We start from the raw sequence: 25,714 nt of genomic DNA, 5'->3' as shown, positions 1-25,714 counted from the left end.
GGGATCTGTTTCTGTCCCTGCCCCAACCTAGTCTTCCTGTGATAGACGGAGGCCAGAGAAAAGGGAGGGATGCTGAAAACATGAACCAGAGATGACTTTGGGACCATGTAGATAAGGCCGGCTCTCACTGGGGTCTTTCAGTAGATCTGTACAATGCCGTGGGAGAAGGACGCACTGTCCCTGTGGGAACAGTGGCCTTTTGTTTCCAGAGCTTCTGCAACAACTGCCTGTTTTCTTGCTTTGCTCATTCAAACTGGGGGGAGAGGCAAAGAGCGGAGACACCCAAAGGAGCCAGCTGGGGTGGTGGTGGACAGACACCTCAACTAAACGTTTTCCATTTCTGACTCCTCATGGCCCAGGAAGGCTTTGAGGGACTACACCCTCTTCACACAGGCACACCACAATAGTCTCCTTCTTCTTGGCCCTCAGAGTGCCTCCCACCAGGGTCCTTTGCTCTGTCCAGCCAGCCTCTGACAGCACCAAACAAGGACTGGGCAGCTGGAGGGGGCAGTAGTGGGGGATGAAGGAAGGAAAAAGATGCCCTGTCCTAACTAGCAGAGTACTCTGTACCAACAAATCCAGCAATAAAAACGAGCAGCCTGGGCAGCCATGCTTAGATGCAGGTCAAGGACAGATAGTGTGTGGTGTTTTCCGGCCCCATCGCCATGAATTCTCTGCAGCTCACAGTGAGGCAATCAATTCCGGCTCTATCGTAGGCATACTTTCTGGAGAGAGATGACAGTCTCTGGGCCACATCTGTGATAAAGATCCAGCAGACAGGGTTGGGGATTTAGCTCAGTGGTAGAGTGCTCGCCTAGCAAGTGCAAGGCCCTGGGTTCAATCCTCAGCTTTAAAAAAAAAAAAAATCCAGCAGACAGGTTGACTCGGACTTCATGGTTGTGGAGAATTTGAATGTCACAGAGAGCTGAAATTATCGTGAGCTATCTTTAGTCCCCTTCATGGACACTCACTTCCAACCTCTGCATCTGACTTAAACTCTGTGATTTTAGCTGGGGAGACAGGAACAAACATCTGTTCACCAGATAGGGTATTAAAGGCAGACAATCTCACCCAAGTCTACCTGGGTGAAGCACAGGGATTACTGGGGTTACTTCTAGGAACAAGGATGACCCAGAGGCAGCCGCACTGCTGAACCTCCACCTGAGCAGAGGTGATGACTCACAGAAGCTGCATCCTCGGAGACCCCTGCACAACCTGCAGGCAGAAGCATTTCCTTTACAGCGCTGGGAGAGGCTCCATGACTTCTAACATTCTGACAGTCCTCATCTTGTAAGTTTCCTTAGCCACTGGAGCCCTGGGACCTCTCCCTCCCCCCACCTACCCCCACCCCCCACCCCCGCCCCAGGAGGAAATGCTTCAGTTAGAAGGAAACACAGATAAAAGAGGTTAGAAAGAGATCACCAGCTTCTACCAGTCCTAAAGTTAAAGTTATCCAGTAGCACCTGAAACTCCAGGCGGGACGTGCTACCCATCTAACCGATGTCCCTGTCAACACATGTGGCAAATGCACTGATTCGAGACTCCTTTTGTTCTGTGACAAAAGTTACTGTAGCCTTTTCCTACAAACCTGAATCTGTTTTTCTGGGCCGTATCTGGCCCCAAATGACCGACTTCTTATCCACTTTGAGGTGAGACCTGTGTTTTGTTTTTATGCTGGGGTCACGCGTACACACCAGTAACCCTGAAGATTCAGGAGTTACCAGAATCACATCAGCTGCTCAGGACCTTTTAGGAAGAGGCCCAAAGATAAGTAAGTGACTTCTAACGGGGCAAGGAGGGTACTCAGAATGTAGGGAAGCTCAGGAAAGGGCTCTGGGAGTTCCGGAAGTAGAAGTGTATGTCAGAGTGCTGGAGGCTTAAAAAAAAAAAAAAAATCAGAGCTTGAGAAGGCCCATAGCACAAGGGGCTGACCTCTTCTTCACCTCAGGAAACGGAGGCTGAGGTGTGGCCTCCCTAGTCAGGCTTTGGGCAAGAGGGAGCAAACTGTGTATCCAGCCCAGCTGGGAACATCCCTCTCCACTGCATCCAGAGTCCAGCCTAGAATTTCATCACTATCATTACAAAACAACCATACTAGCACCTTACCATTCCCCTCAGAAGCTCATTAACTTCCAGAAAGTACAGTCAGCAAATGCTAATCCTCTATGTTCACAATGAAGTCTCGCAGGTCTGTGTGTCCCTGCCTCCACCCTAGGACCTGCCTTGGTCTGAGTTTCTATGGTATCAGGGCAGACATGGGGACCCTACTTGAACACATCCATTCAGCACATGCTTCAGGATTTCTGTTTTTAAGATATTCTGAAACAGACACAACAGAAAAACAATTTTCACTGACTTACTTCAAGAATTATTATTAGCTGGGGCTGGACAGATGGCTCAGTGGTTAAAAGCACTGGATGTTCTTCCAGAGAGGACCTGGGTTTGATTTCCAGCACCCACATGGCAGCTCAAAACCATCTGGAACTCCAGTTCCGGGGGATCCACTGTTCTCTTCCGGCCTCCTTTTGCCCCAGGCATCTACATGGTACATAGATGTATATGGTGGTTTGACTAGGAATGGCCCCCAGAGACTTACACGTTTAGATGTTTGGCCCACAGGGAGAGGCACTATTAGGAGGTGTGGCCTTGTTGGTGCAAGTGTGCTACTCACTGTGGAGGCGGGCCTTGAGGTCTTATATGCTCAAGCTCTGCCCAGTGTGATGCAGCCTTCTTCTGCTGCCTGCGGATCAAGATGTAGAACTCTCAGCTCCTTCTCCAGCACCATGTCTGCCTGCATGCTGCCATGATTCTCACCATGATGATAGTGGACTAAACTATAAGCCAGCCCTGATTAAATGCTTCCTTTATAAGAGTTGCCATGGTCATGGTGTCTCTTCACAGCAATAAAACCCTAAGACAGCATCACGCAGTCAAAATAGTCATACACATAAAAATTAATGAATTAATCAATTAAAAAGAATTATTTGCTGGTTGTGGTGGAATGTAACTGTAATCCTAGCATGGGGAGGCTGAGGCAGGAGGATGGAGCTTTTCCAGGCCTACCTCAGTAAAAGCCCATAGCTTCTTAGAGGCTATTGCACTGTATTGTCTACAACCCTAGATCGTTGCTAAATCACTTCACATTTCACATACACAAAGGAAGAAATCATGAGCCGTTTCTCCTACAAAGCCAACAGCATGCAACTAGAGGAATCTGTTTCCTTGCTCACTGCTCTGAGGAAACCCAGGAGATAGGCACAGGGGAAGGGAATGGCTTTATCTCCTTTGGCCCAGAAGGGGAGGAGACAGTTCCCAATCTCCTCCACCTTGCTAACTGCAGTGTACAAAGGCAGGGAAATGCACATGTGTGGATTTAGCTGTAAACCTCAATTATCAGACCTGGGAGTCTCGCTCATGGGGGATGAGTACCCACTGATGCCACTAATTATCCTCATCCCCCAAATGGAATTTTCTAGAGAAGCTCCGATCCTCATTATGACTTCATAATGCCAGTGTCAGGACTCAGGGGCATCCAAACGACAACCCTCCACTGACTTTATCTGCATGTCAACTCATCTCACTCACTTTCTGAGAATTTCCCAGAGCAAGGGAAGACCAGACTATTCCACTCTGTTTAGGAATTCCACATAACCTATGTCCAAAGTACTCCAGCTGCTTGTCTTAATCAGGTTACCAAAATTAACATCATCACTGATGGGCAAACAGATAAAGACCTCTGACCTGACCCTCCACGGAAGACCAGGCTTACATAGTACTCTAGCCAGATGTGTGCCTTGAACTCAGCCTGACCAACATCATACCAACCAGAAGAGGGACAGAGTTAACATCACCAGCTGGTGCAGGGACTGAGGAACCACAGCAGGTTGATTAACACAGGTCACATGACTCAACAGCCCTGGAGCAGGAGAGGTGGGGGTGGGGGGGAGACACGCAGGAAGGAAATGTCAAGATGGAATTAGATAAAGAGCCTGGATTCTGGCGGAGTTAGTGTAGCTACACGTGGAAATGTTTCTGTCCTTATGAATAAGCACTGCGTATCAAGGGGTAAAGGGGTGCAAAGCCAGAAGTGATGAACCCCAGTCGTCTCAGCAGGCAGGAGGGCTGAGGCAGGAGGATCCCCTAAGCCCAATCTGAAGCCAGCCTGGGTAATATAGAGAAACCTATCTCCAAAGAGAAAGGGGTGGTGGGGAGCAAAGGGATTTTCACAAGTTAATGACAAGGAGAAAGGGAACACTGGGGAACAGAGAGGGGGAGGCAGAGAGAGACTGGATTCAGACAGGCGGGAAGAACCGCTTTAACAAGGGACAGAGAGACTGGCAACTCTGAAAGCGGGAAAAGGTAAATGAAAGGCATTTTGACTTGTGTTTTTATTTCCCCAGCTTGTCTATTCAACAAAAGTGTCAGAAGTCAAAGAAAACGAAACCGAGTAACTTGCTTAACTCAGAGCCTAGCTCCTGAAATGACAAAGAGAATTCCGACATGTCAGCAATCCCATCCTGGAAGTTTCCTCTGAGAGCAATTGTTCACACTGTAGGGGCTGGTGGGGCTCATCCTACGTTCACATCCTGGGGGCGGGGGAGGAGAAGGGGAGCCCTGTGTGGCTCTTAGTAGGGTAGGTGTCCAATCCTGCATCCTTTGTCATTGCCTGTCCCTCGGGCAGGTCCTTGCAGTGACAAGAGCAGATGGCCCTGAGGACAGGACTACACCCGGCAGAAAGGAACAGGAAACGAGGAGGCTCTCTGCTTTCCTGGCTCACCTTCCTGTGGGAAGAAAAGCACACCACCCAGGAGCTCCTCCATGCTTGCTGGTCAGTTCCATGATACCTGAACACAAGGGCAGCCAGGGAGACAAGGAACCACCACAGAGGGTCGGTCAACAAGTTCCGTGTGACTGCGCCAAGCAAGAGCCCCGGATTAAGAAATGAAAGCCGCCACGCCAGGTTTGGTAAACAGCTTCAAGGTGCTGGGCTTTTGGGCCAGTCACAAGCTAAGGAAAACGCACTTGGGAGGAGCCTGCAGCCCATCTCTAGCTCAGCAGCAAGCTGGAGCTGTCTCTCCCTGGATGGTTTTGTGTGGAAACAATGTTTCTGGGTGGACCTGTGTGCTGCGAAGTTCCTGAGAGGAAAACCGCTGCTGGGATTCTGTGCTGCTGGGATTCTGTGGCTCACATAGCAGCTTTGAAACCCAACACGGTGAATGCTATGAATGTTGCCGGGACTGCCACCAGTTTACTTTTAAACATTTGGTGGGGATTCTTTTGTTTTTCTTCCCCCTCCTCTCCTCCACTTCCCCACCCCCAACCCATTCCTCCTCTGTAAAAGCTCAGAAAGGGGCAGGCCTCCCATGAGCCTCAGCAAAGTGTAAAGCTCTGCACATCAGGCTCGGCAGGGGGCTCTTTAGACTTTGCATCTCTAACTTTTAGCAAGAGCTAAGGATTTTAGCACTCGGTTCATTTTTGAAATATTTTGATGAGTTTGGGGCTGTTTAACACTGTGAACTAACAGGAAACGCAAAGCTTCCAACAGACTGGAGCATAACAATGAAATCATCAAACATAAACCAGAATGATGGCAAACAGATGAGACGCACAAGGCAAAAAGTGAGTTCTCACGGAAGGTTCCAAGTCGGAAGCTAGAGCGCTCAGTGTCAAAGAGACATCCAGAACCCAGGGCTCCAGGGGCAAGGTAGGGCTCAGGCTACACTGTGAGAGATGTCATGGCAGAGGCATCCCCACTCACTTGGAGTTACCAGAGAAAAGACAATAAAGGTTTCTTTCCTTAATATCTATCTATCTATCAATCAATCAATCTATTGATCGATCAACAGAGAGAGAGAGAGAGAGAGAGAGAGAGAGAGAGGGAGCAAGCTAGGCAAATAAACTTTAGGGTTGTCTTTTTTAAAAAAACAACACTATTATTTATTTGTGGTTCTGTGGCTCGGGTATACTAGATAAGCATTTACCACTGAACTACATCCGTAGTCCTATGCATGTAAAACTTATATCAGAAATAAACATGTGCATAGTACATGCCAGGTACTGAATGGGGGGAGGGTGTGAGGTTCACAAGGAGGAACACTGAATTAATATCCTGTGTCATTAGAGCAAAACGAAATTTAGATAGAGTTGACCTAAAAGTATCCAGTATTCATGACAATTGTCTTGTGTGGATTTACTGCTAGGTGAGTTAAGAACACGCCTTATGGGGCTGCTGAGCAGAGATCATAGCGGGCCCTGGCTCCCTCCGGCAGCTCTTCTGATGTAGGCCCTTGGATGGCCTGGGGACCACAGGCAGCCGATGTTGAAGGAGGGCAAAGCTCAGGCATGGCTTGAGGCTAGAAGCAGACAGACCGGTTCTCAGGCAGCCTGAGCATCCAATCAAGGGGGCAGCTTCCTGCCACGGAACCAGTTTTAGACTATCCTCAGCTAATAGTCACACCGTATCATCAACCCCCAGCTTTTTAGTTTATAAATCACCTGACATGTTTAATACAAGGAATGTTTCCCATGTATCAGGTTGTGTGACAGACACATTGGTTTGCACTCCCTCATCATAAAAGGAAAGGCTAGCACGTAGTTCCCATAGGGGCCACCTGCCTGCCCAGGTCTCTTCCCAGGGCCTCTCCTTGCTGTTGGGGGTGGAGATAGCTTCCTGGCCTCCTATACTGCCTTACGACTATGCCCTCAGCAAACATCTGGTCTCCCTTCTGGGTTGGTGTGTCTTCTGGCACACACAGGTACACACAGGATACCTGCCATGTGTTGACTTATGTGTCCGGCCCTGATCAGAGCCTTAGAAGGACCTCCAGGAACCCAAGTTAGGCTTATTTTGTCTTTTTAGCCCTTCTGCTCTTTGGAGATATGGTATCCCTTCCACGTGGGGGTAAAGCAATGTTCCACAGAGGAAGGACCGGGCCTCTTCCTGACCAAAGCCACCAGCACCTGACCTTGGACCACTATGCCTGGGAAACTAGGTGTGGTTAGTCTCTGCTCTTCCTCTGGGACAGGCTCAGGTGTGATCACTACGGCACGCAAGACAGACAATTCAGGACTCCCATCAGGAGGGTCACCACGGGCTGTGGGGCTGTGTGAACAGGTGCTTAAGAGCTCAGGTAGAGATATGGCCTCTGGCTAGCAGCGTCACTGTGGGTGGTCACAACCCCTCTGGACCGTCGCTTCCCCGGGGATACTGTGGGAGCAACAGGGCCTCCTGAGGAGCTGTCTGGGTGAAGGGGGCCTTGGCATCCAACTGATGACAGCAAAGGGCCAGTCACTGGCTGTGCCGCACCACTTGGGGGAGCCTGTGGCACACTGAGAGAAGGGCTGGTACTAAATTAAAGGGGCGGGGCCAAGGCATCAGGGAGAGATGGGGAAGACTGGGCTGTTTCCTGCCACTCAATACCCCCGACCCATCATTCTCTAAATTTGAAAACAATGTGGGTATACAGAAGTATTCCTCTGCCCTGAGAGAAGGGTGGTGCTCTTTTGGTTTTTCCAAACCAGTCAAATGGGAGAGCCAGTGTCCCTTCTGCAGAAGCTGAGGACAGAAAGCAGGCAGGGCTCAGACATGCTACGTAGGCACTCTACCATTAAGCAACACCACGCCCTGTTCTAATTCCTAACAGATGATGCAGGAGTCTCGTGGGATAACGTGCAGCTGAACCTTGGCCCATGTGAGCCACAGAGCAGGCCAAGCCTAGGCTCACATCAGTGTCCTCCTCACCATGGCCCTCTCAGAGACCTATCTGGCAAAATCGTGGGGTCTGCAAAGGTGCTTATAGCTAGAAAGGGTGGCTGCTCTCCAGGGAATAAAGGCAGGGGCTAATGGTCACATCACCCTAGAGCCTTCTCATCGGACACTCTTGCCTCCAAAGTCCCAGGGGATGTGTGTGGAGCAACCAGAGACCACTGGGAATGGTGCCCAGTTGACACACATAAAGACAGAGGAAGTAGTGTGAGGTCATGCTCCAAGTGTAGGCCAGAGAACGTCGGCTGAACTTCCCAACTGTATTCTGGTCATCTGAAGACATATTCTGGACACGGAGTGTTCTCAGACACTCCAACAGTGAGTTTGTTGAGCTCATGTGAGCAGACAGGAACTGGTACGTGTTTGGTTCTGTAAACAGTCATAACTTTATTACACTTCTGCCCAGTTAAAACCTGCCAGGCTTGTGCCTGCGCAAAGCAGATAAAGGAGCTACAGGGTTTTTAGTTAATAATCTTAGGAACATAAAATAAAGACATTAGAATGAAATAAATAGGCATCATACATCCTGATAAAGTTAAAAGCACTAGTATTCAAAACATGCTGAGGCCCACGATCCATGGCAAACGTAAGTCACACATGATTTTCAAGAGCAATTACCATTTCAAAGGTAGCTTTTGTACTTTAATTGTATACTTCTGGGGAAAGTTTCTGCATCTGCCAATAATATTGACAGTTGGTGTCTGGATGTCTCACCCACAGTGCAGGTAAGAACACTTCCCTACAGTCACATCAAGGTAAGAACACTTCCCTATGGTCACATCAAGCCAGCTGCCTGTTTTTCTGTGTTCTGGCAACTCAGGCAGAGCATCTCTGGGTACAGGACCCCCTCACAGCCCACAGGGGAAAAGTCACTGCCCTGCCTTGAAATTGACAGAACAGAATTGGGGGCTAGGCTAGCCAGTTGGGTTAATTAGAAATAGCTTGAAGTTCCAGACACCATGCCAGGAGGGGTAGATAAACTCTAGGACCATTCAGCCATTGAGAAAAACCTTTTACTGGAACTGCATCCTTCTGCCACTTGCCACTAGAGGGTGCTGCTGTGTCACGGGCTGAAAATTCCGCGGGCTGGGAAATTGTCACGAACATCAGCAAAAATCACATTTTCTTAGGCCAGTTCTTTGTAATGAAAAAGAATGTTGCCAGACAGTGGTGGCACACGCCTGTAATCCCAGCACTCGGGAGGCAGAGGCAGGTGGATCTCTGAGTTTGAGCCCAGCCTGGTCTACAGAGCAGGACAGGCTCCAAAGCTACTACAGAGAAACCCTGTCTCGAAAAACCAAAAAAAAAAAACAACTTCCAAATAAGGCACACAGACTGTGAGCATGCTGACTCGTCCACACCCACATGGGGTCCTTCCTAATGCGGTCCTTTCAAGTACTCAGGCTGGCCTCCTTAGCAGCTTGGACACCTGGCCACCACGGCCCTTCCCCTGACCCTGGCCTGGCAGACACAGCATGGCTGAGGCCCACACCAGAGGAATCAGAAGATGACCATGTCGGCCAAGACCTCCTGCAGGCAAATCAAGGTCCCAGCAATACTTCATGGCTACTTCAGAACTAACACGAAAGAACAAGTTAGTATTCACCTACGTGACGAGTATTCACCTCATTCACGAGCTCCTCTGTAAAAGTCAGTCTCTGTGGAGCCACCGGGTCTCTGGGCACTAGAGCCTCTTTTTCAGAGGCACCTGGCCATTGGTCCTTTCCTGCCTGCTGCCGCCCTTGGTTTCGGGCTGCGCGAAGTTCCAGTCCACGGGGTTAAGAAGCTGCTGGGTCTTTTTGTGCGTCCAGTAGGGGTTGAGGATGAGCGTGAGCAGGGCCAGCCCACAGAGAAAGAGTGCAAAGTGAGGCAGGTACAGGCTGCCGACCAGGGCACCCCAGTGCTGGAAGCACACCCACCACATGTGGTAGGTGAGGATCATGCGGCAGTGAAACATGTGGATCATTAACCACTGGTTGACCTTCCAGAACAGGGAGTCTGACCAGCCAGCCTGTGGACAAAGCAAACACGGCGTCAGTAGGGAAGGTGACAAGGTTGTGTGCCCTTTACGCGCCATGAACTCGGTTCAAAGCGACAGGCTTCTAGCCGGCACCTGCCTGCTCTCCCGGGCTTAATTCTGAAGGAAGATGAGAACCTGGGCCATCGCCTCGTTAGTGGGCCTGTTTCGCTTACTTCCTACTCCCTAAGGCAAAACTCAAATCTTTCTGTCTTGAATTAGCACATATCATAAGGCAAACGGGCTCCATTTATCCAGCAGCAGCAGACACACACCCTGGGGCAGTTTGGATAGGATGTATGTCCCGCTTCCTTTAGCTCTTTCATCTCGGAGGGCCTTGGACGAGGGCTAAAATGGACGCGCTGTAACACCATGCTATGAGCACAGAGGTGAGTTTCTGCAGTTGTCGCTGAGGCTGAGCAGCATGTGATGCCTTGCCATGAACATATAAGGCCAAGCCTCCTCATAGTGCAGGAGCTTCCCTGTGGCAGTCTTCGGGTCGCCTCAGACTGCCAACCCCGGATGTGGCAGCCGGCAGCTGCTCCCTCCTCCCAGGATGAGACATGACCCTATAGCACAGAATTGGGGACCTCGGTGGCTGGGGATGGGGTTGCTAGACGCAGGGCCCCGGCTGGGAGAGCAGGAAGCTAAGGTGTGAGCTACTGTTCTAGAGGCAGGGCCACTGGCGGAGGCTCCCTATGAGGCTGTGTTATATCACCTCCAGGTGGATCAGGAACGAACTTCTGAATCCAGCCAGCAAACCAACAGAAGGAGAGAGTTGTTCTCACACTGCCATAAAAACGCATGCATATGCTGGCACACTGGCAGGTGCCGGTGACACTCCTCGGTGGCGCTCTGCAGGCAGCCACAGCACCCCCACACCCCCTCAGGGAGCACCCACCTTCAGGAGCATCCAGGAAACACAGGTGAAAGGTGTGCTCATCTCCAAGAGCAAAGTGGTCATGGCCAGGTAGTGGCCGGCTCTGAGGTTGACCGCCGAACCCAGAAACCCAAGGAAGGCGAAGAGGTGGTGGACAGCCAAGAACACGTCGAATGTCCGGAAGAATAGGTTGGACAGGTGAACGGCCACATTCTCAAAGAGGAAGAACCCAGTGGCCGTGGTGACGTGAAACCAGCACCAGTTCTGCTGCCCCAGCGCCTTGTCAGCGTGGAGCACGGGGTCCCCCAGCAGAGCCCACAGGCCGGCTGCCGTGCTCTGCACACCAAAGACTGCGCGGGTGGCCGCCAGGTTCCAGAAGACCTTCTCTTTGGCCAGCAGAGAGCGGTAGGTGGCGTTCAGGGAGGAGGACAGCTGGTGGCAGACCACAAAGACGCCCAGGTAGAAGACAAACCCGGCTACCGCTAGGGTCGAGCGAATCTTCCAGGAAGCATAGTCCAGGTCGAAAATGCTCTCCGCCACGCCATGGTTGCTCACAGGCGTCATGATCCTAATCTGGATGCCAGGGGTGTCCCCGGGGCCAACACCGGGCAGCTGGGCCTGACACCGCACCTCCCTTTCAGTGAAGCTGTCTCAAGGATCTTCGGCCATCCATCCTCAATCTGAAGAAAGAAAATACACCTTGTGCTGACTCAGAAGAAGCAGGAAAATAAGACCCATCACTGCCTCCCTCCCACACATGGTCTACCCATCCCTGCCCCCACCCCAGAACAACATAAGAACTCTTATGCCTTAGGCTTTCTACCTCACCTTTTTAAAGATTTATTTATTATGTACACAGTGTTCTGCCTGCATATATGCCTGCAGGCCAGAAGAGGGTGCCCGATCTCATTACAGATGGTTGTGAGCCACCATGTGGTTGCTGGGAACTGAACTCAGGACCTCTGGAAGAACAGCCAGTGCTCTTAACCTCTGAGCCATCTCTCCAGCCCTCTGCCTCACTCTTATGCTTACAAACATACATGAACCCTGCAAAGAGACCTACAGACAGCACAGGAAAAGGAAAGAAGCTGATCCCCGAGATGCTCTGCCACGAAGGGAGGCAGACACATTCTAACAGACTCGGGCTATGCTCTTCCCACAGAACTCCAGCCTTCGCAGCAGTCTGGAAATAAACTATATAATCCAGAAGCCGACCAGTGACACTACATTCTGTTGAGGCCCTTCACCTCTAGAATCTGAAATAAGAATGTTTCCTTCATGTTCTGGGTTTGGAAAAGCTATTAATAAAAATACCAGGATCTCTGCCTACTCCATGGACATGGACGGGGTCAGGAACACCTGGGTTCAAATCCCACTCCTGCCTGTACTGGACATGTGGCCTTTGGACATTTCTGGGACTCAGTTTCCCTAAGAGGAGAACAAGACCATGAGCACTGGAGAGCAGCGGATGCTATGGGATGGAAGCAAGGTCTGGTAGGTGGTATAGGCTGAGGTCCCTCATCTGGAACATCCTAAGAGTTCACTTCCTGAAATGGCTGTTAATTGTTTTATAGTTCATATCAAGAACCTGTCCTATGCTGTTTTTCCTGACTTTAGTTCCTCTGTTAAAGGACTCTAGCAGAGCTTGCAGAATAAGTCTGGACTACTACTGCCCAGGACTTACCAGTGTTTGGGTATGACCCACTTCCTTTCCCGGGCCCCAACGTCACATTCTCCTGCACATTGCTCCATGCTCTAACTCTCAAGTCCTGAGTTGTTAACTACCCTGCCGATGCCTCTGGCCTCAACCAGCCAGCTTAAATCCACTTGCTTCAGATGCTCTCTCGTCTGTGCAGAAGCACCACACAACGGGCCAAATGCCCTACGGACAAACCCACATGCCCTTGGGGACCAAACCCGAGCTGCACTCTAGTGCTCAGCCCCCGCCCTCTGAGGTAGAAGCCCAACCTGCCCATCTTTATAACCCCACTGCCTGGTACAATGGCTGGCACACATGAAGTACTTGCTGAATGCATGCAGATTCTAAATTGTGCTTAAATAACAAGAGATACCTAAACTGGATCTACTTTGTGAAACTGTAAAAGTAAGAGTGTTAAGATTGGAGGAAATCATGAGAGCTGACGGGCCTTTCACTTCCAGAACCAGCTTAGCAGTCACAGAAGGCCAGTCCCACAGCAAGGAGGAGGAACCCTGACCCTACTTCCTCAGGGCTGGGTGCTTCTGGACACACACTTTTGGGGGATGGAGGCAGAACATCACAGCAGGGCTGTGCACTCATCAACTAACTGTGAGGCAGCACGGTGGAGAGCCGGAGCACTGCATTAGCTCCTACACTAATCCACTCGCTCTGTAGCCGCAGAAAGCCCCAGACCGTGTGGCTTGTGCTGAGCCTGAGTGCTAGGGCCCGGCCCAGAGGACAAAGGCACCTGTGGCCATCATACTCCTATTGGCAGTGGTCCTATAACCAAGGACAACATCCTAGAAGCACTGGGTTTCCCCCAGATTTAACACAGGATACAGCTGTGTGGGCACAACTTTCATACCCACGAATCCCCCACAATCCGGGAGCCCTGTGCCACTGTTCCCCGAAGTGTGTTTCCAGACACACGGCAATGTTCTCTGGAGATGACAACCTAGAGGCTGTTCTGTGCACAAGCCTACACCTGGGGCTCAGGCCTCTGCTCGGAACACCACCAGTTTATTTCACATTTCCAGTGACTCCAAAAGTTACTCTCGGGGGTTAGCTCAGTGGTCGAGCGCTTGCCTAGCAAGCTCAAGGCCCTGGGTTCAGTCCTCAGCTCCAGAAAAAAAAAGTTACTCTCACGCAAACAAAATTTAACATGGTCCCACAGGGCTAGGGCACTTGGCCTTGGTATGGCTCAGAATTTTTTCCTTTTTTCTTTCTTCTGAGAACGAAGCTGGCTTTGAACTTGTGATCCCCACCAACACACACACACACCCCTGAGTACTTTACACCTTCTAACCAGGCACCTTAAAGCCTAGTATAGTACTAGAAATGAAAGCGGACCTTCCTTCCTGGAACTGAGAAAGAAAGGCCCCCATTCTGCACTTGTCTACAAGTCATGAGACAGGGCACAAGTTCCCATTTTACTGCGATTGCATCACTGTATCAGTGGCCAAGATGCCAGCTACTATGGGGTCTGGACCTTGACTCTGGAAATCTCTCCTAGGTCCACTTCCTAAATCAAGGGACATGAGAACTGGCTCACAAAGGTTCTGGTTTCGTCGGAGTCGGAGGGCATCAAGATCATTGGCTCAAAGACAACCCGGCTGAGTGGGTTCTCCCAGCTTCACTGAGCACAGTGGCTGACCCTGGAAACAAGAAGTACACGGAGATACAGGACAGCGGGGTGGGAGGCACCCGCCATGTCAGGCACATCCAACTAGTCTGTTTCTTCTTCACCAGAGAAAGAATGGCCCCAAATCTTCAAGGGAGTCTAAGGAAGCACCCCACGTCGGTCACTGACAGACTTCCTGACCATTCCAGAACAGGTGCCAAATAGTTACAGACACAATGAATTAATTATACACCGGGAACACACACCACACTTCAACCCCGATCCCCACTTCCCCAGGCTGGTTCCGAGCTCGCCTCTCCTGCTACGTATGTTTCCAAAAAGCACCAAGTGCAAAGCTCTGGGTAGCCTGTGTTGTCTTGGCAGCTAACATCACCTATCAGCATCCTTCATCTGGGGAGGCAGCAGCAAGGTAAACTTCAGCGTCCTCAGTCATGAGAATAACAGACCAGGTTCGCCTGTCTGGTGTTGGGGATCCAGCTGGCCATCCATCCCTGGAGTCCTGCAGAGCTCTGTGGGTCACAGCTGCGCCTAGTAGGCAGCTCAGATGTGTATGGGACCAGCTCAGTTCTCTTTTCACATCTATTTCTGCTCCTCAAACTAACCACATCCCTCTCACATTAGAAAGGCAAAAAAAGGGACACTGAGGTCACAACCCTTCTGTGTGCCTGCTTCACACCAAGCCCGACTTGAGGACCTCTGCATACTGCTTACTATCACTGGTCCTTCCAATTAACAGTCAACAGCCCTCAGTCTCCATGGAGGAGGAGCCAAAGGCAGGACAGAAGGAACTTGCACCGGCTGCCACTAGCCTCAGCCCAGAGCCCATTGCAACTCATCAATCCTTGGGGGTGAGGGGTGTCTCTCCAAAGCTCATCTCATCCTATTACAGTCGGAGGCCTGAGCTCTGCTTGCACCGAACTGCGCCTTTTGAAAACAAAAACTCAGCCAGGTAGTGGTGGCACACGCCTGTAATCCCAGCACTTGGGAGGCAGAGCCAGGTGGACTTCTGTGAGTTCGAGGCCAGCCTGGGCTAGCAAGTGAGTTCCAGGAAAGGCTCAAAGCTACACAGGGAAACCCTGTCTCAAAAAACCAAAAAAACAAAACAAACAAGACAAACAGACAAACAAAAACTCAAATGCACGTAAAGGAACCTGAGTGTCAGTTTAGTGCTGTGACCAGAGGGCCACATCACCCAGAGCTTAGTTAGATTCGACACCCAGGGAACCAACCCTTCAGCTTTCTGTTGGCATCTGTGAGTTCCTCCAGACGGCGAGGTGTAGCAGAATGTTTGTGTTTAGTTAGGATAATGGACCCCAAACTTGGAACTGCAGTCAGAGGGAATAATGGCTGTGTGTTTTCTTTCAGAACACCACCTAGAAATTATACCACTGCTAGGTCTCAAACCTGGGGACCAAGGTGCCTATTAATACATCAAAGCTGACGCTGGCTGCTAGCTTCTCCCTGCACCCCGACCTGTTTCAGGGGTTCTCCTGGATGGCATACCCTTCCCTATAAAACTCAGCCATCTTGGTCACTCAATCCTTTTCACCTTTCTGGTTTCTTGGTCTCCTGGCTCTCCTCTCTCCCCTCCCCTCACATGGCCTGGATCAGGATCATGTCCACTCTGGACTCTCCCAGATGCCTCTGCTCCCCCTGTATCTACAATAAAGCTTCTCCTCCACCATACCTCGGGGCAATCACATCTTCCTTTTATTTCTTTTGCGCATCTGGCCATCAGATGCACCGTTTCCCACTTACAGAGCAAGTCCAGTTGCTTGACAATCTCCCATCTCCAGTCAGATGTGGCCTCTGTAAGGTTCCTTGATTTCTCTTCCCATGGGGGAAATAGAGGAGTGGCAGCCAGGGCCCCAAAGGCTGTGGTTTCACTGCACCCCAGGACACTCACCAGCCCTGGGTCTAACTCACACATCTTAGCTCACTCGGCACTTCTTTGGGTTACCCACTGCAGAAACCCTCCCTTTGTTGTTTTCTCTTCCACACCGGCTCTCCCTCTCCCTTGACGAGGTCAATAGCACATGCCCATGGACTATTGTATCGGCTGGAGAATTCCCCTAACATTTCTGGAATCACACACAGGTGGTGGGTCAAAATATTTTCCCAACATCGGAAAAAAATATAAGCTTAAACAAAATTGAAAAAAAAACAAAACAAAACAAAACAAAACAAAAGCCTGAAAACGGAGAAATGAAACCGTGTTATCCCCTGAGCAAGATCTATGCAATACCAGTGAGTTTCTAGCACATGCTGAGTCAGTCCTTCCCTAGATAAAAAACATTTCCTATTAAAAAAAAAGGGGGGGGAGGGAGAGATAAACGCCATGTAAGCTGTTTGCTGTTGCGTCGCCTTGAGCAACACATCAGTAAATCCCCCTCACTGATCCTCTTCTATGTGGTTCTCGGTGGCCTAGGGGACAAGAAGACCAGGATGTGTGTTCATTCACCCATCCAGTGTCCTAACAGGGTCCTCCAGTTTCTCTTCATCCTAAGATATTCTGTACCGAGTATCTCAGGGAACCTGTCCCGGAGAACTTTCATGGGGCCTGGAAGGGAGGCGTGGGTCTAAGTGTTGTTTCCATAACAACCAGAGCATGAAGGTGAGGGCAGGTCTACTAGGAACTAACAGAAGACCGGGTGGGTGTGGAGGCATCTCAGATTTTCACAATATACGATGTTTCCTTAATCATGGCCTTTCCCAAATGCTCACAGTCTTCCTGAAAAGCTTAAGTAAAAAACAAAACAACAACAACAACAAAACCATGGAAACAAATCCAGTGTATAGCTACAGATTTCATACATAAACAAGAGAAGCAAATGAACAGTAACAAATTCAAACAGTACTTAGCAACCTGCTCCCAGCCATTCGGACAGATTCTTAAAGCCTTCTAAAAGGCCTCAGGCACCCAGGACCAAGCAGAGCTCCACCCTACCCTTATCTGAAGCAACACCCTAAGCCCCAGGACCTGTTATCTCTCCTGGTGTGTCGACTCCAGCTAGGTGTTCTATTTCTCCTCCCCCCTCACTATATGCTGACACCACCCAGGGCCACCTTCCTGCCGATCAGGCCAATGCTGTCTTTCCCCTTCAGGTCCCATGATGATCCATGCTCAAGCGGACCTAGCCCGGCGTCCTGTCCCGCTTCGCCTCGGACTGGACGGCCCTTTCCTGCTCCTCTCGTACCATGTTCTCCCGGTGTCGTCCTGTGCAATCGCACCCAGTCTGGCCCGTCCACTCACGCCCCCGCTGGCCCCTGGATGCCAAACCCAAAGAAATGCCTCCTCCTCGGGTGGCCAGGCGATGGCAGCCCCACTGCAGGAGGGTGCACACAGGGCGCCCTCCACGCCTCACCTGCATTCAGGTGAGCAGAAGGGGGGCACCGCCTCTTGGCCCATCAGCTGCTCAGACTCGGCGTCCCAGGAGCTCCTGCGCCGTGGACACACCCAGTGCCATGAACCAGACAGGATACCCGCCAGTGGGTGGCACCGGAGACCAGGACCCCACGCCCACCTGTGTCCCCGCCTCAGCTGGCGCCCGGCTTGCGGTCCGTCCCGCCCTCACCCCCCGCGGAGAATCACCTACGACACTGTCGCGAGCCCAGCAAACACTGTCCACCACGCACGCGCGCCGCGGCCCACGGCAGACGACAAGCCCAGGCCCCGCCCCCGTGGGACACTACCAAGGCAGGCGCAGGGGTGCGAGCCGTACCACTCAGCAGCCGTGGGGGCGTCTGGAGCAGCTGCGCCTTGTGCAGCGAGCTATGCTGGATTTGACTGTCGTGACTCAGGCTGGAGCTGGAACCCTGAAGAAGGGTAGGGAGGGGTCCGTGGGGGAATTCCTCAAGAACACTCAACTGAGACCCTACTTCTGCGTGGACCTGCCCCCAAGACCGTCCCTACGTACGTCCACCCCATCACCCCGGGGTTCCTTGGGCCTCTGAGGTCCCAGATCGGTAGTGGAAGGCAAACTCACGCGCCTCCGTCTCCCGGTTGGTGTTGCCGAGTTGTGGGCCAGCTCCCGGCCACTGGTTGGAGCCAGCAGATTGTGCTCAGGCGGGCCGAATGGACCACAGCGCGTCCCTTACTACAACAGCTTTGTCTTCCAGGTAGTGGCACCCGGTTCCTGTCTACACAGTGGGTTCTGCCCAAAGTCAAGGACAGTTGGGGAGCTGCCCCGTGCTCCTGCCAACAGCCAAAGCTACTTGGCCCTGGATCCCTAGAGGCGGCATTACGGGAAGGGCAAAGACCTCCCGACCCAGTTCACCCATGCCATGCACCTACCAAAGACCTGAGGCCATTAGGATAGCAGTGGCTGGAGCAGAATCGGTCCCCTCTCTCTGAGCAGATGGCCAGCACTTGGAGAGCCCACCGTGGCTCTGGAGTCACACAAATGGTCTGAGCACTTCTTGGGCAATATCTGCTAGTCAGGTGTTCTCAGACTCTTATCTCTCATCCAGAGAGCGCAGTTGCCCACCCTACCCTGGATTGTATCACACCTCACCTTGAGATAGGATAGCTAGTTATAGAAGACTCGATGAATTCCCGTACATACCCCACCCATCTAGTTCTGATTTTTGTCTCTGAACACAAGGAATTTCAACACAGTAAGCCAGGCCACCTGCGAAAGAACCTTTGAGAAACATCACACACAAGATGGATAAAATAGCCAACAGACTGTGATTTAAGTCCTATGTCCCTGAGACTCGTGCATAAGGGTCCTTTTGAAGTGTCGTTGAATCGTCTGTTCAGGAGAAAGATTTATATTGATACTCGATTTTCGTGTTTCCCCCTGATGTTTCATTAATATTCGTGGCACCCCTGAGCCCATGGTTAGCGCCTCAGTTCGAGCCTCCCTGCTTTACTATGGTAAGCAACCACATGATTTCAACACCACCCTGAGCTATGTGAGACCCTGTCTCAAAATAACAACAAAAAGTGAGCTGGGTGTTTGTAATCCTGACCCTTTGGGAGGTGGAGATAGGATGACCAGCCAAGATTGATGCCTCCTCTAAGTACTCTAAGCTTCCTGTGGACCAGGGCCAAGCTGCTCATTCATCCATCCAGACGTTATAGTGCCTGCCCAGGCACCGTGAGAAACACTCCAGAGAAAGAACCCAGTGCTCCTTGACTGAATCTCTAGGCTGCTGTGCCACAGGCCATTTGGAGAAGGCAAATTGGAATGAGTTTAACAGAGGTGGTGCTGAGGGACAGTTTAACACTCATTTCCTGGAGGGTAGCAAAGGGCGTTCATGCCATGTTTCATTGTTTCGAGAAGATTCCCTTCTACCAGGTGAGTCCTGGGTATGGATGTCTGCTGTGGCATGCTTGGGAATACACACAAATAAAATAATAAAAAGGAGGGCCAGGCAGGGCCGGGTGGTGGTGCACGCCTTTAATCCCAGCACTCGGGAGGCAGAGGCAGGCAGATCTCTGTGAGTTCGAGGCCAGCCTGGACTACAGAGTGAGTTCCAGGAAAGGCACAAAGCTACACAGAGAAACCCTGTCTTGAAAAACTTAAAAAAAAAAAAAAAAGAGTGTGTGTGTGTGTGTGTGAGTGAGGCCGAATAAAAAGCCGGGAAAAATCAAGAAGCTGTGGAAGGAAAAGGGGTCCCTCACCCCAGAGGATAAGTAAATTCACTGTAAAGATTGCCTTCAATGTTACTTTTTATTTTATTATTTATTTTGCTTTTTTTGTGACAGGATTTCACAGTCCTGGCTGTCCTAGAACTCAAATTGTAGACCAGTACTGAGATTAAAGGCATGTGCCACCACCGCCTGATGCAATATTCCTTTTCAACAGAGATATTGCAAACCAAACTGTTAAAATAGCAATGATCCATACTTGAGGTCTAAACGTGAGTTTAACTTCACTCCTCTCCCAGCCATAAACCTAGAGTTTTCTGGGCATTTCACAGCCAAGATTGTGAACTTTGTCCACAGTCAGGCATATGTCTTAACTCCCTGTGTCCTAATAAAGATATCTTCCACCCTTGTGACCTGTGCTCTAACTTTGTCATCCTGTTCACTGTTCCTCAAAAACTGTACTATGACTTCATTTACTAAGAGAAAAGTGTTTAGTGCTTGGTCTTGGTTTTGTGCTCTCTTTTTTTCACATGTACTTGACTATTGACACCAAAGCTTAAACCTATGCGAAAGCATTTTTCTGTTTTGTTTTTTCTTTTTTTCTGAGTCAGGGTTTCTCTATGTAACAGTCCTGTCTGCCTTGAAACTGGCTCTGTAGACGAGGCTGGCCTCGAACTCATAGAGATCCATCTGCCTCTACCTCCATAGTGCTGGGATTAAAGAAATGGGCTACTGCACCCTGTCTGAAACATTTTTCTTAATAAGCCTACAATTCTGCTTTATAGTGACTTGTTCTGAAACTCTCCTCTTTCTTTGGTTATGGCAAAACCGAACACTGAACTGAACCCTTAAACTCCCTATTTTCCAACTCAAAATTTGCCTGAGACTCTGTACTCAGTCTGTCATTTTTGGATTTTGCCTGCATGTATATCTGCATACCTCATGAATACAATTCCTGAGGTGCCCAGAGAGAAAGTGTCAGGTCTCTTGAAATTGGATTACAGACTGTCCTAAGCTACCATGTGGGTGTTGGGAATGGGACCCAGGTCCTCTGGAAGAGCGCCATTGTTCTTAACCACTGAACGCCTATTATCTGTATAATCGCTGGGACAAGCCTCCTGATATCCAGTATCAAATGGAGCATTACACTGTTGGAAGCCAGGTCTATGATGCGTCTAAGGCTCAGTCACAAGCTCCTCTTTGCACTTGGTCATTCCTAGGGACACATTCCAACCCATTTCTCAGCACGATCCTGCTCTGTGTTCAAGGTCCTGACCTTGGACCAGTTTAACCTAGAATCCCACCAAGCTGGTAAGAAATTCCCCCTTGCTTTCAGATGAAATTCCTACAGATAGGCCGCTTTATCATCACTTGGCCTGCCCTCAGGGAGAAGCCTCTTGAGTCCATGTAGCAAGACCAATGCCCTCGCCTGGGTGTTTATTTCTTCTCTGTAATTTCCCACTGCAGATTCCCACCTATTCCCACTGCCCTCATATTCACCTTGAGTCCTTTCTAGACTCTACTATAGAACCGCACTGCGGGTACTACTCTTTCCCCAACAGACCTCTGGGGAAAGCCTCATTGACGGTTCCTAATTTTCTTTCCTTTGTCTATTGCAATTTTTTTTTAAAGACAGGATTTCTCTGTGAAACCCTGGTTGTCCTGGAACTCACTTCGTAGACCAGGCTGGCCCCAAACTCTCAGAGATCCACCTGCCTCTGCCTCCCAAGGGATTAAAGTTGTATGCCACCACCACCTGACTGACAATTGCAAAATTAAAGCTCCTTTCAAAAACAAACAAACAAACAAACAAAAAATAACATTGTCATATAGGGAAGCATCTCTTCCCAAAGCCTTCCTTCCAGCTGATATGAATATACACTGTGTCCATTTCTTTATCTAAAAGCATTGTCCTCTGGAAAACTGATGAGTTCTGAGCCACAGGGCACAGTACCTGCAGCCAGGGATGGACCTTTAGGCAGGGAGTTACTGGTTAGGTGACCTTGAAGCACCAGAGCCTTCCAGAGCCAAACCTGTGATTACAGGGTTGTTAGGCTCCACAGTGAGAGCAGGAGTGGCCTCATGGCTCCAAATCCTTTGCCCAATGAATGTCAGCCACACAGCCTGGGCGGGGCTCATTGGGAAGTGGGAAGTTAAAGGTTACAAAGACATTGCCCTGTCAGTCAACATACATATTCTGACAGTGACTCGCAGGGCTTTAATCTGGGTGACTTACTCCTGTGGGGACACGTGTCCATATCTAGGGGCTTTTCTTGGTTTTCACAACTTTGGAGGTAGGGTGGTGAGGTAGTTCTTGCTTCCTGAGGGGAAAAGGTACCAGAGGTCCTAGAGTACCAAGTCAATTCACAGCAGCAATTATCATGGAGGGTAAAAAGCCACATCCAGGAAGGAGAGCAACCCCAGCTTAACACTACAATACCACTACCATGTGTAGTGGTCATGCATGCCATTTTAGTAGGATTCATGGGGGGAAGAGGGAACCTTTAGTGGAGGACACTGTGCTCCAGTAGGAATTGTCAGGGGAGAACACCATGCTTCAGGGGGACCCATTAGGGGTATGCTATACTCTAGGAAGAAACTATGAGGAAGGGTACTGTGCTCCCCGTGGGCTTTCCACTATCCCACAAAGGACAAAGGTCCATGCTGTACTCCCTGGGAGGGTGCCAACCAGGACTGGGACTCAGGTGACACAGAGGTTTTCTTTGTTTTGGTTTGCTTTTTGGTTTTTGATTTTGGTATCCCTTCTCCATGTGTATGACTGAGAGAATGTTTGCATTCTTACACAAAGTATATATGGAGAACAGAAGAGGAGGACATTGAGAGTGCCATTGGTCCTCAGATGCCTTGTGAGAGTCAAAGTTTACATTTTAAGTTTTAATTACTATGCCATAGAGATCCATGAAACAAAAATACATCTGATGTGCAAGCCCCTGGCCCAAGGACAGAGAATTCCTGAAGTGCTGGAGGCTGTCGTTTACGGGAGATAACAAGCCACATGTTTTCACTCCCCCAAACAAGTTTGTTTGACCCATCTGCACTGATGTGCTTGATCACATGTGGGTGGGAGGTTCACAGGCAGGGAATATGTCAGGATGTATGCTTGCCCCTGATTGGACCTGATGGAAAATACTTAAGCCACTACAAACCAGTTCAGGGCCATTTTCTGGAAACCCAGAGATGGACCTAGCCAGAACCTATCCACCAGGCCAGTATTTAATCAAAGCTTGCTTCAAATTTGGCTTTAAACTGTGGTAGTGGTCTTTTTCTTGACCTGTGGGGTAAACAGCCTTCCACCTTGTATTTGAAACTGATTTTTAGCTGGGCATTGGTGGCACACGCTTTTAATCCCAGCACTGGGGAGGCAGAGGCAGGCAGATCTCTGTGAGTTCAAGGCCAGCCCGGTATACAAAGCAGTTCCAGAAAAGGTGCCAAGGCTGCACAGAGAAACCCTGTCTTGAAAAGCCACAAAAAAAAAAAAAAAAGGAAGGAAGGAAGGAAGGAAGGAAGGAAGGAAGGAAGGAAGGAAGGAAGAAACTGATTCTTCTTAACCTGGAAGTTTGCTACATAGGCCTGGCTAGCTGGCCAGTGAGTGGATCATGTCCTCTGAGTCATTATTGTTCAGCTTATGGTGTATGTGCCACCACAGCTGGCTTTTTAAGATGGGTGCTAGGGATCCAGATTTTGTCCACATTCCTAACTCAGGCACTTTACTGACCAGGCCAATTCCTCAGCCAGACCTAGAGGAGTTTAGGCCATTTTTTTCCTTCTCTCCTCTGAAATTTTCCTTTCTCCTCTTTTCTTCACTAACTTTTTCCTTCTCTTTATTTTCTTTTCCCTTCTTCTCTCCCTGTGCCTTCTTCCATGATGCTGGGCAAGCACTCTCAGCCTCATTCCCAGCCACAGAAGACGACATCATTTTCTTTTTTCAAAGACAGGTTTTCACTGTACTGACCAGGCTGGTTCCAAACTCCTAGGCTCCATTCATAAGCCCTCGTAAATCCTCCTGCCTCAACCTCCTGAGTGCCTGAGATGACAGAAACAAGGGCATATGAAAACATTTAGTGAATTACAATATAATAGCTCCCCTGTTCCAAGAGTTAGACTGTGATAAAGTAGGCAAGCTCAAGAAACAGTAACAGATGCCTTAGGAAAAAGGATCCCTACAGGAAATACTTAACAACTTAGACTGAAACAATGTAGCGAGGATGATGACCTATTGTTTAATGGCTACGGGTGAAATCAGGGCACCAGTGAATAGAACTTGGCAGGTGGAGTTGGCTTATATTCTCAATCAATCTTCAGAGCAAACAGGTGACCTCTAACTTCAGACCTGTCTTCTCTCAGCCTTCCCCCAACTTTTAACAGCCCATCCATTTTCACATAGTATTCCAAATTCTAAAGAAAGTGGTGTCTTTATACACAACACCTGATCCACCTGCAAAGACTTAACAAAAAGTTAATGTGTCTAAATGGAAAAATAGAGGCACCAACTCAGGAGGTGTGGGTTGACTTGACATTCAAGGAAAAAGACAGGAGGGGCGCTTAAACAAGAGGAGACAAGACCCCGAGGATAAAGGCTGCATAGAATGGGCTCGATTTCTTATCTATAGTCTCCATAAAAGCACTCAATACCGAGCTAACTTCCCCAACTACCCACCTAGAGGGGGTTTGAGATGGAAAGCCCTACTTCTTTGTCAATATTGGACTTGGATAAACTCCCTTCCTTCCATCCAAGTATTTCCCTTGCGCAGGGAATATCCTCAAGCTCTTGTGACAGTAACCAACACACAGTTTCTTCTATTTGCTAATTGCCAAACTGAAAACTTACCTAAATGATTGCTTTCCAGCTTTCTCATCACAGGCATCTGCCTGGCCTGCAGGTTTGTAACTGAGGGATCATGCTGAACCAAAGCGGCTGACAAACCAGAAAACAAAATCCCGAACAATCCCAATGGTGGAGAAGAGCCAAGGCTCCCGATAGCCTCCCAGCCACCTGGAATCAGGGCATTTCCTGCTTCTCAGGAGGCTCACAGAACGAGGCAAGCAAGGTAATTTTAATAATGACTTTGTAGGCAGGGCTTCATCAGGAATGAAGCCTAAGTCACCCTACCAGAATGAGCATCACAGGATGTCTAATAGGAAGCAGGCCTGTTACCAAGGGATGCAATCATGCCCCGCCCACTGCTGACCTTCATGACGTGACCAGCCCGAGCCAGTTGTGACCAGACCTGTTGTGTGAGCTGATCAAAGTAGAGACTATCACATGATTCCTGTGATCCAGCATCCTGTCAGACCTGTGTGGGCAAGCAGCCTGCCTAGGCAGATGTGACCCAGTTGGTAAGTGGAAAGAGAGAGAGAGAGAGAGACATATCCCAGCAAGGGTACACACAATTAGCTGATTTCTAAGCACACAGCAACAACACTTTTTTTTGGGGGGGTGGAGGTGGGGATGGGGTAAATGATGGGAGATTGGAGACAAAGCAACAAGCCACTAGAGAAGCTTCTCACTACTACTGAATCCTCAGGCCAAAAGGGAAGATCCTGTCTCCACAAGTCCCGCAGACTGAATGCCCTTGAGTCCTCAGCTGAAAAGACAAGATCCTGTCTCCTCCCACCTTATATTCCTCTCTCTGCCCAGCCATATCACTTCCTGTCTCAACCTTCCTAGTGCTGGGATTAAAGGCATGTGACTCCCAAGTACTGGGATTAAAGGTGTGTGCCACCACTGCCAGGCTCTGTTTCTCTTTTAGACTGGATTGATCTTGTGTAGGCCAGGGTGGCTTTGAACTCACAGTGATCCAGATGGATTTCTGCTTCCCGAGTGCTAGGATTAAAGGTGTATGCCACCACTGCCTGGCCTCTATGTTTAATCTAGTGGCTGGCTCTGTCCTCTGATCTCCAGGCAAATTTTATTTGTTAGAGTACAAACAAAATATCACCACACAGCACGCATGTCTGCTGACATGCTCCTCACCATGAGGATAACTGAACTTCTGAAACTGTAAGCAATCCCCAATTAAGTGGTTTCTTTTTTAAGAGTTGCCATGGTCTCTGTATCTCTTCACAGCAATAGAGCACTGACTAAGGCACCCTG

At 49.7% G+C, this 25,714-nt stretch overlaps 1 protein-coding gene and 1 long non-coding RNA gene across 5 annotated transcripts; one reads left to right on the top strand and one right to left on the bottom strand.

The window, feature by feature from the left end:
- Nucleotides 1-9,039: 9,039 nt before the first annotated feature.
- Nucleotides 9,040-17,638, bottom strand: Cln8 (CLN8 transmembrane ER and ERGIC protein). 4 transcript variants are annotated; one of them, XM_036166940.1, is made up of 3 exons: nt 17,596-17,638; nt 10,684-11,342; nt 9,040-9,776 (listed from the first exon to the last, which is right to left on the bottom strand). In XM_036166940.1, exons 2-3 carry the CDS (start codon nt 11,224-11,226, stop codon nt 9,450-9,452), a joined length of 870 nt encoding a protein of 289 aa, XP_036022833.1. In that variant the 5' UTR covers nt 11,227-11,342; nt 17,596-17,638; the 3' UTR covers nt 9,040-9,449. The 4 variants fall into 4 exon arrangements, with proteins under 4 accessions (XP_036022833.1, XP_036022832.1, XP_036022834.1 ...); XM_036166939.1 differs by lacking the exon at nt 17,596-17,638 and adding an exon at nt 17,369-17,589; XM_036166941.1 differs by lacking the exon at nt 17,596-17,638 and adding an exon at nt 17,528-17,548.
- A 51-nt stretch (nt 17,639-17,689) lies between these two features.
- Nucleotides 17,690-24,990, top strand: LOC118569202. The gene is made up of 3 exons (XR_004943018.1): nt 17,690-19,306; nt 24,468-24,668; nt 24,760-24,990. It is a non-coding gene; the product is annotated as an uncharacterized LOC118569202 (long non-coding RNA).
- Nucleotides 24,991-25,714: the final 724 nt, after the last annotated feature.

This window comes from Onychomys torridus, chromosome 17 (assembly GCF_903995425.1).
Source record: "Onychomys torridus chromosome 17, mOncTor1.1, whole genome shotgun sequence".
In the NCBI taxonomy this organism is placed as follows: Eukaryota; Metazoa; Chordata; class Mammalia; order Rodentia; family Cricetidae; genus Onychomys; species Onychomys torridus.
The sequence above is the reverse complement of the archived record's forward strand: the minus strand, read 5'-3'. Positions and strand labels throughout refer to the sequence as shown.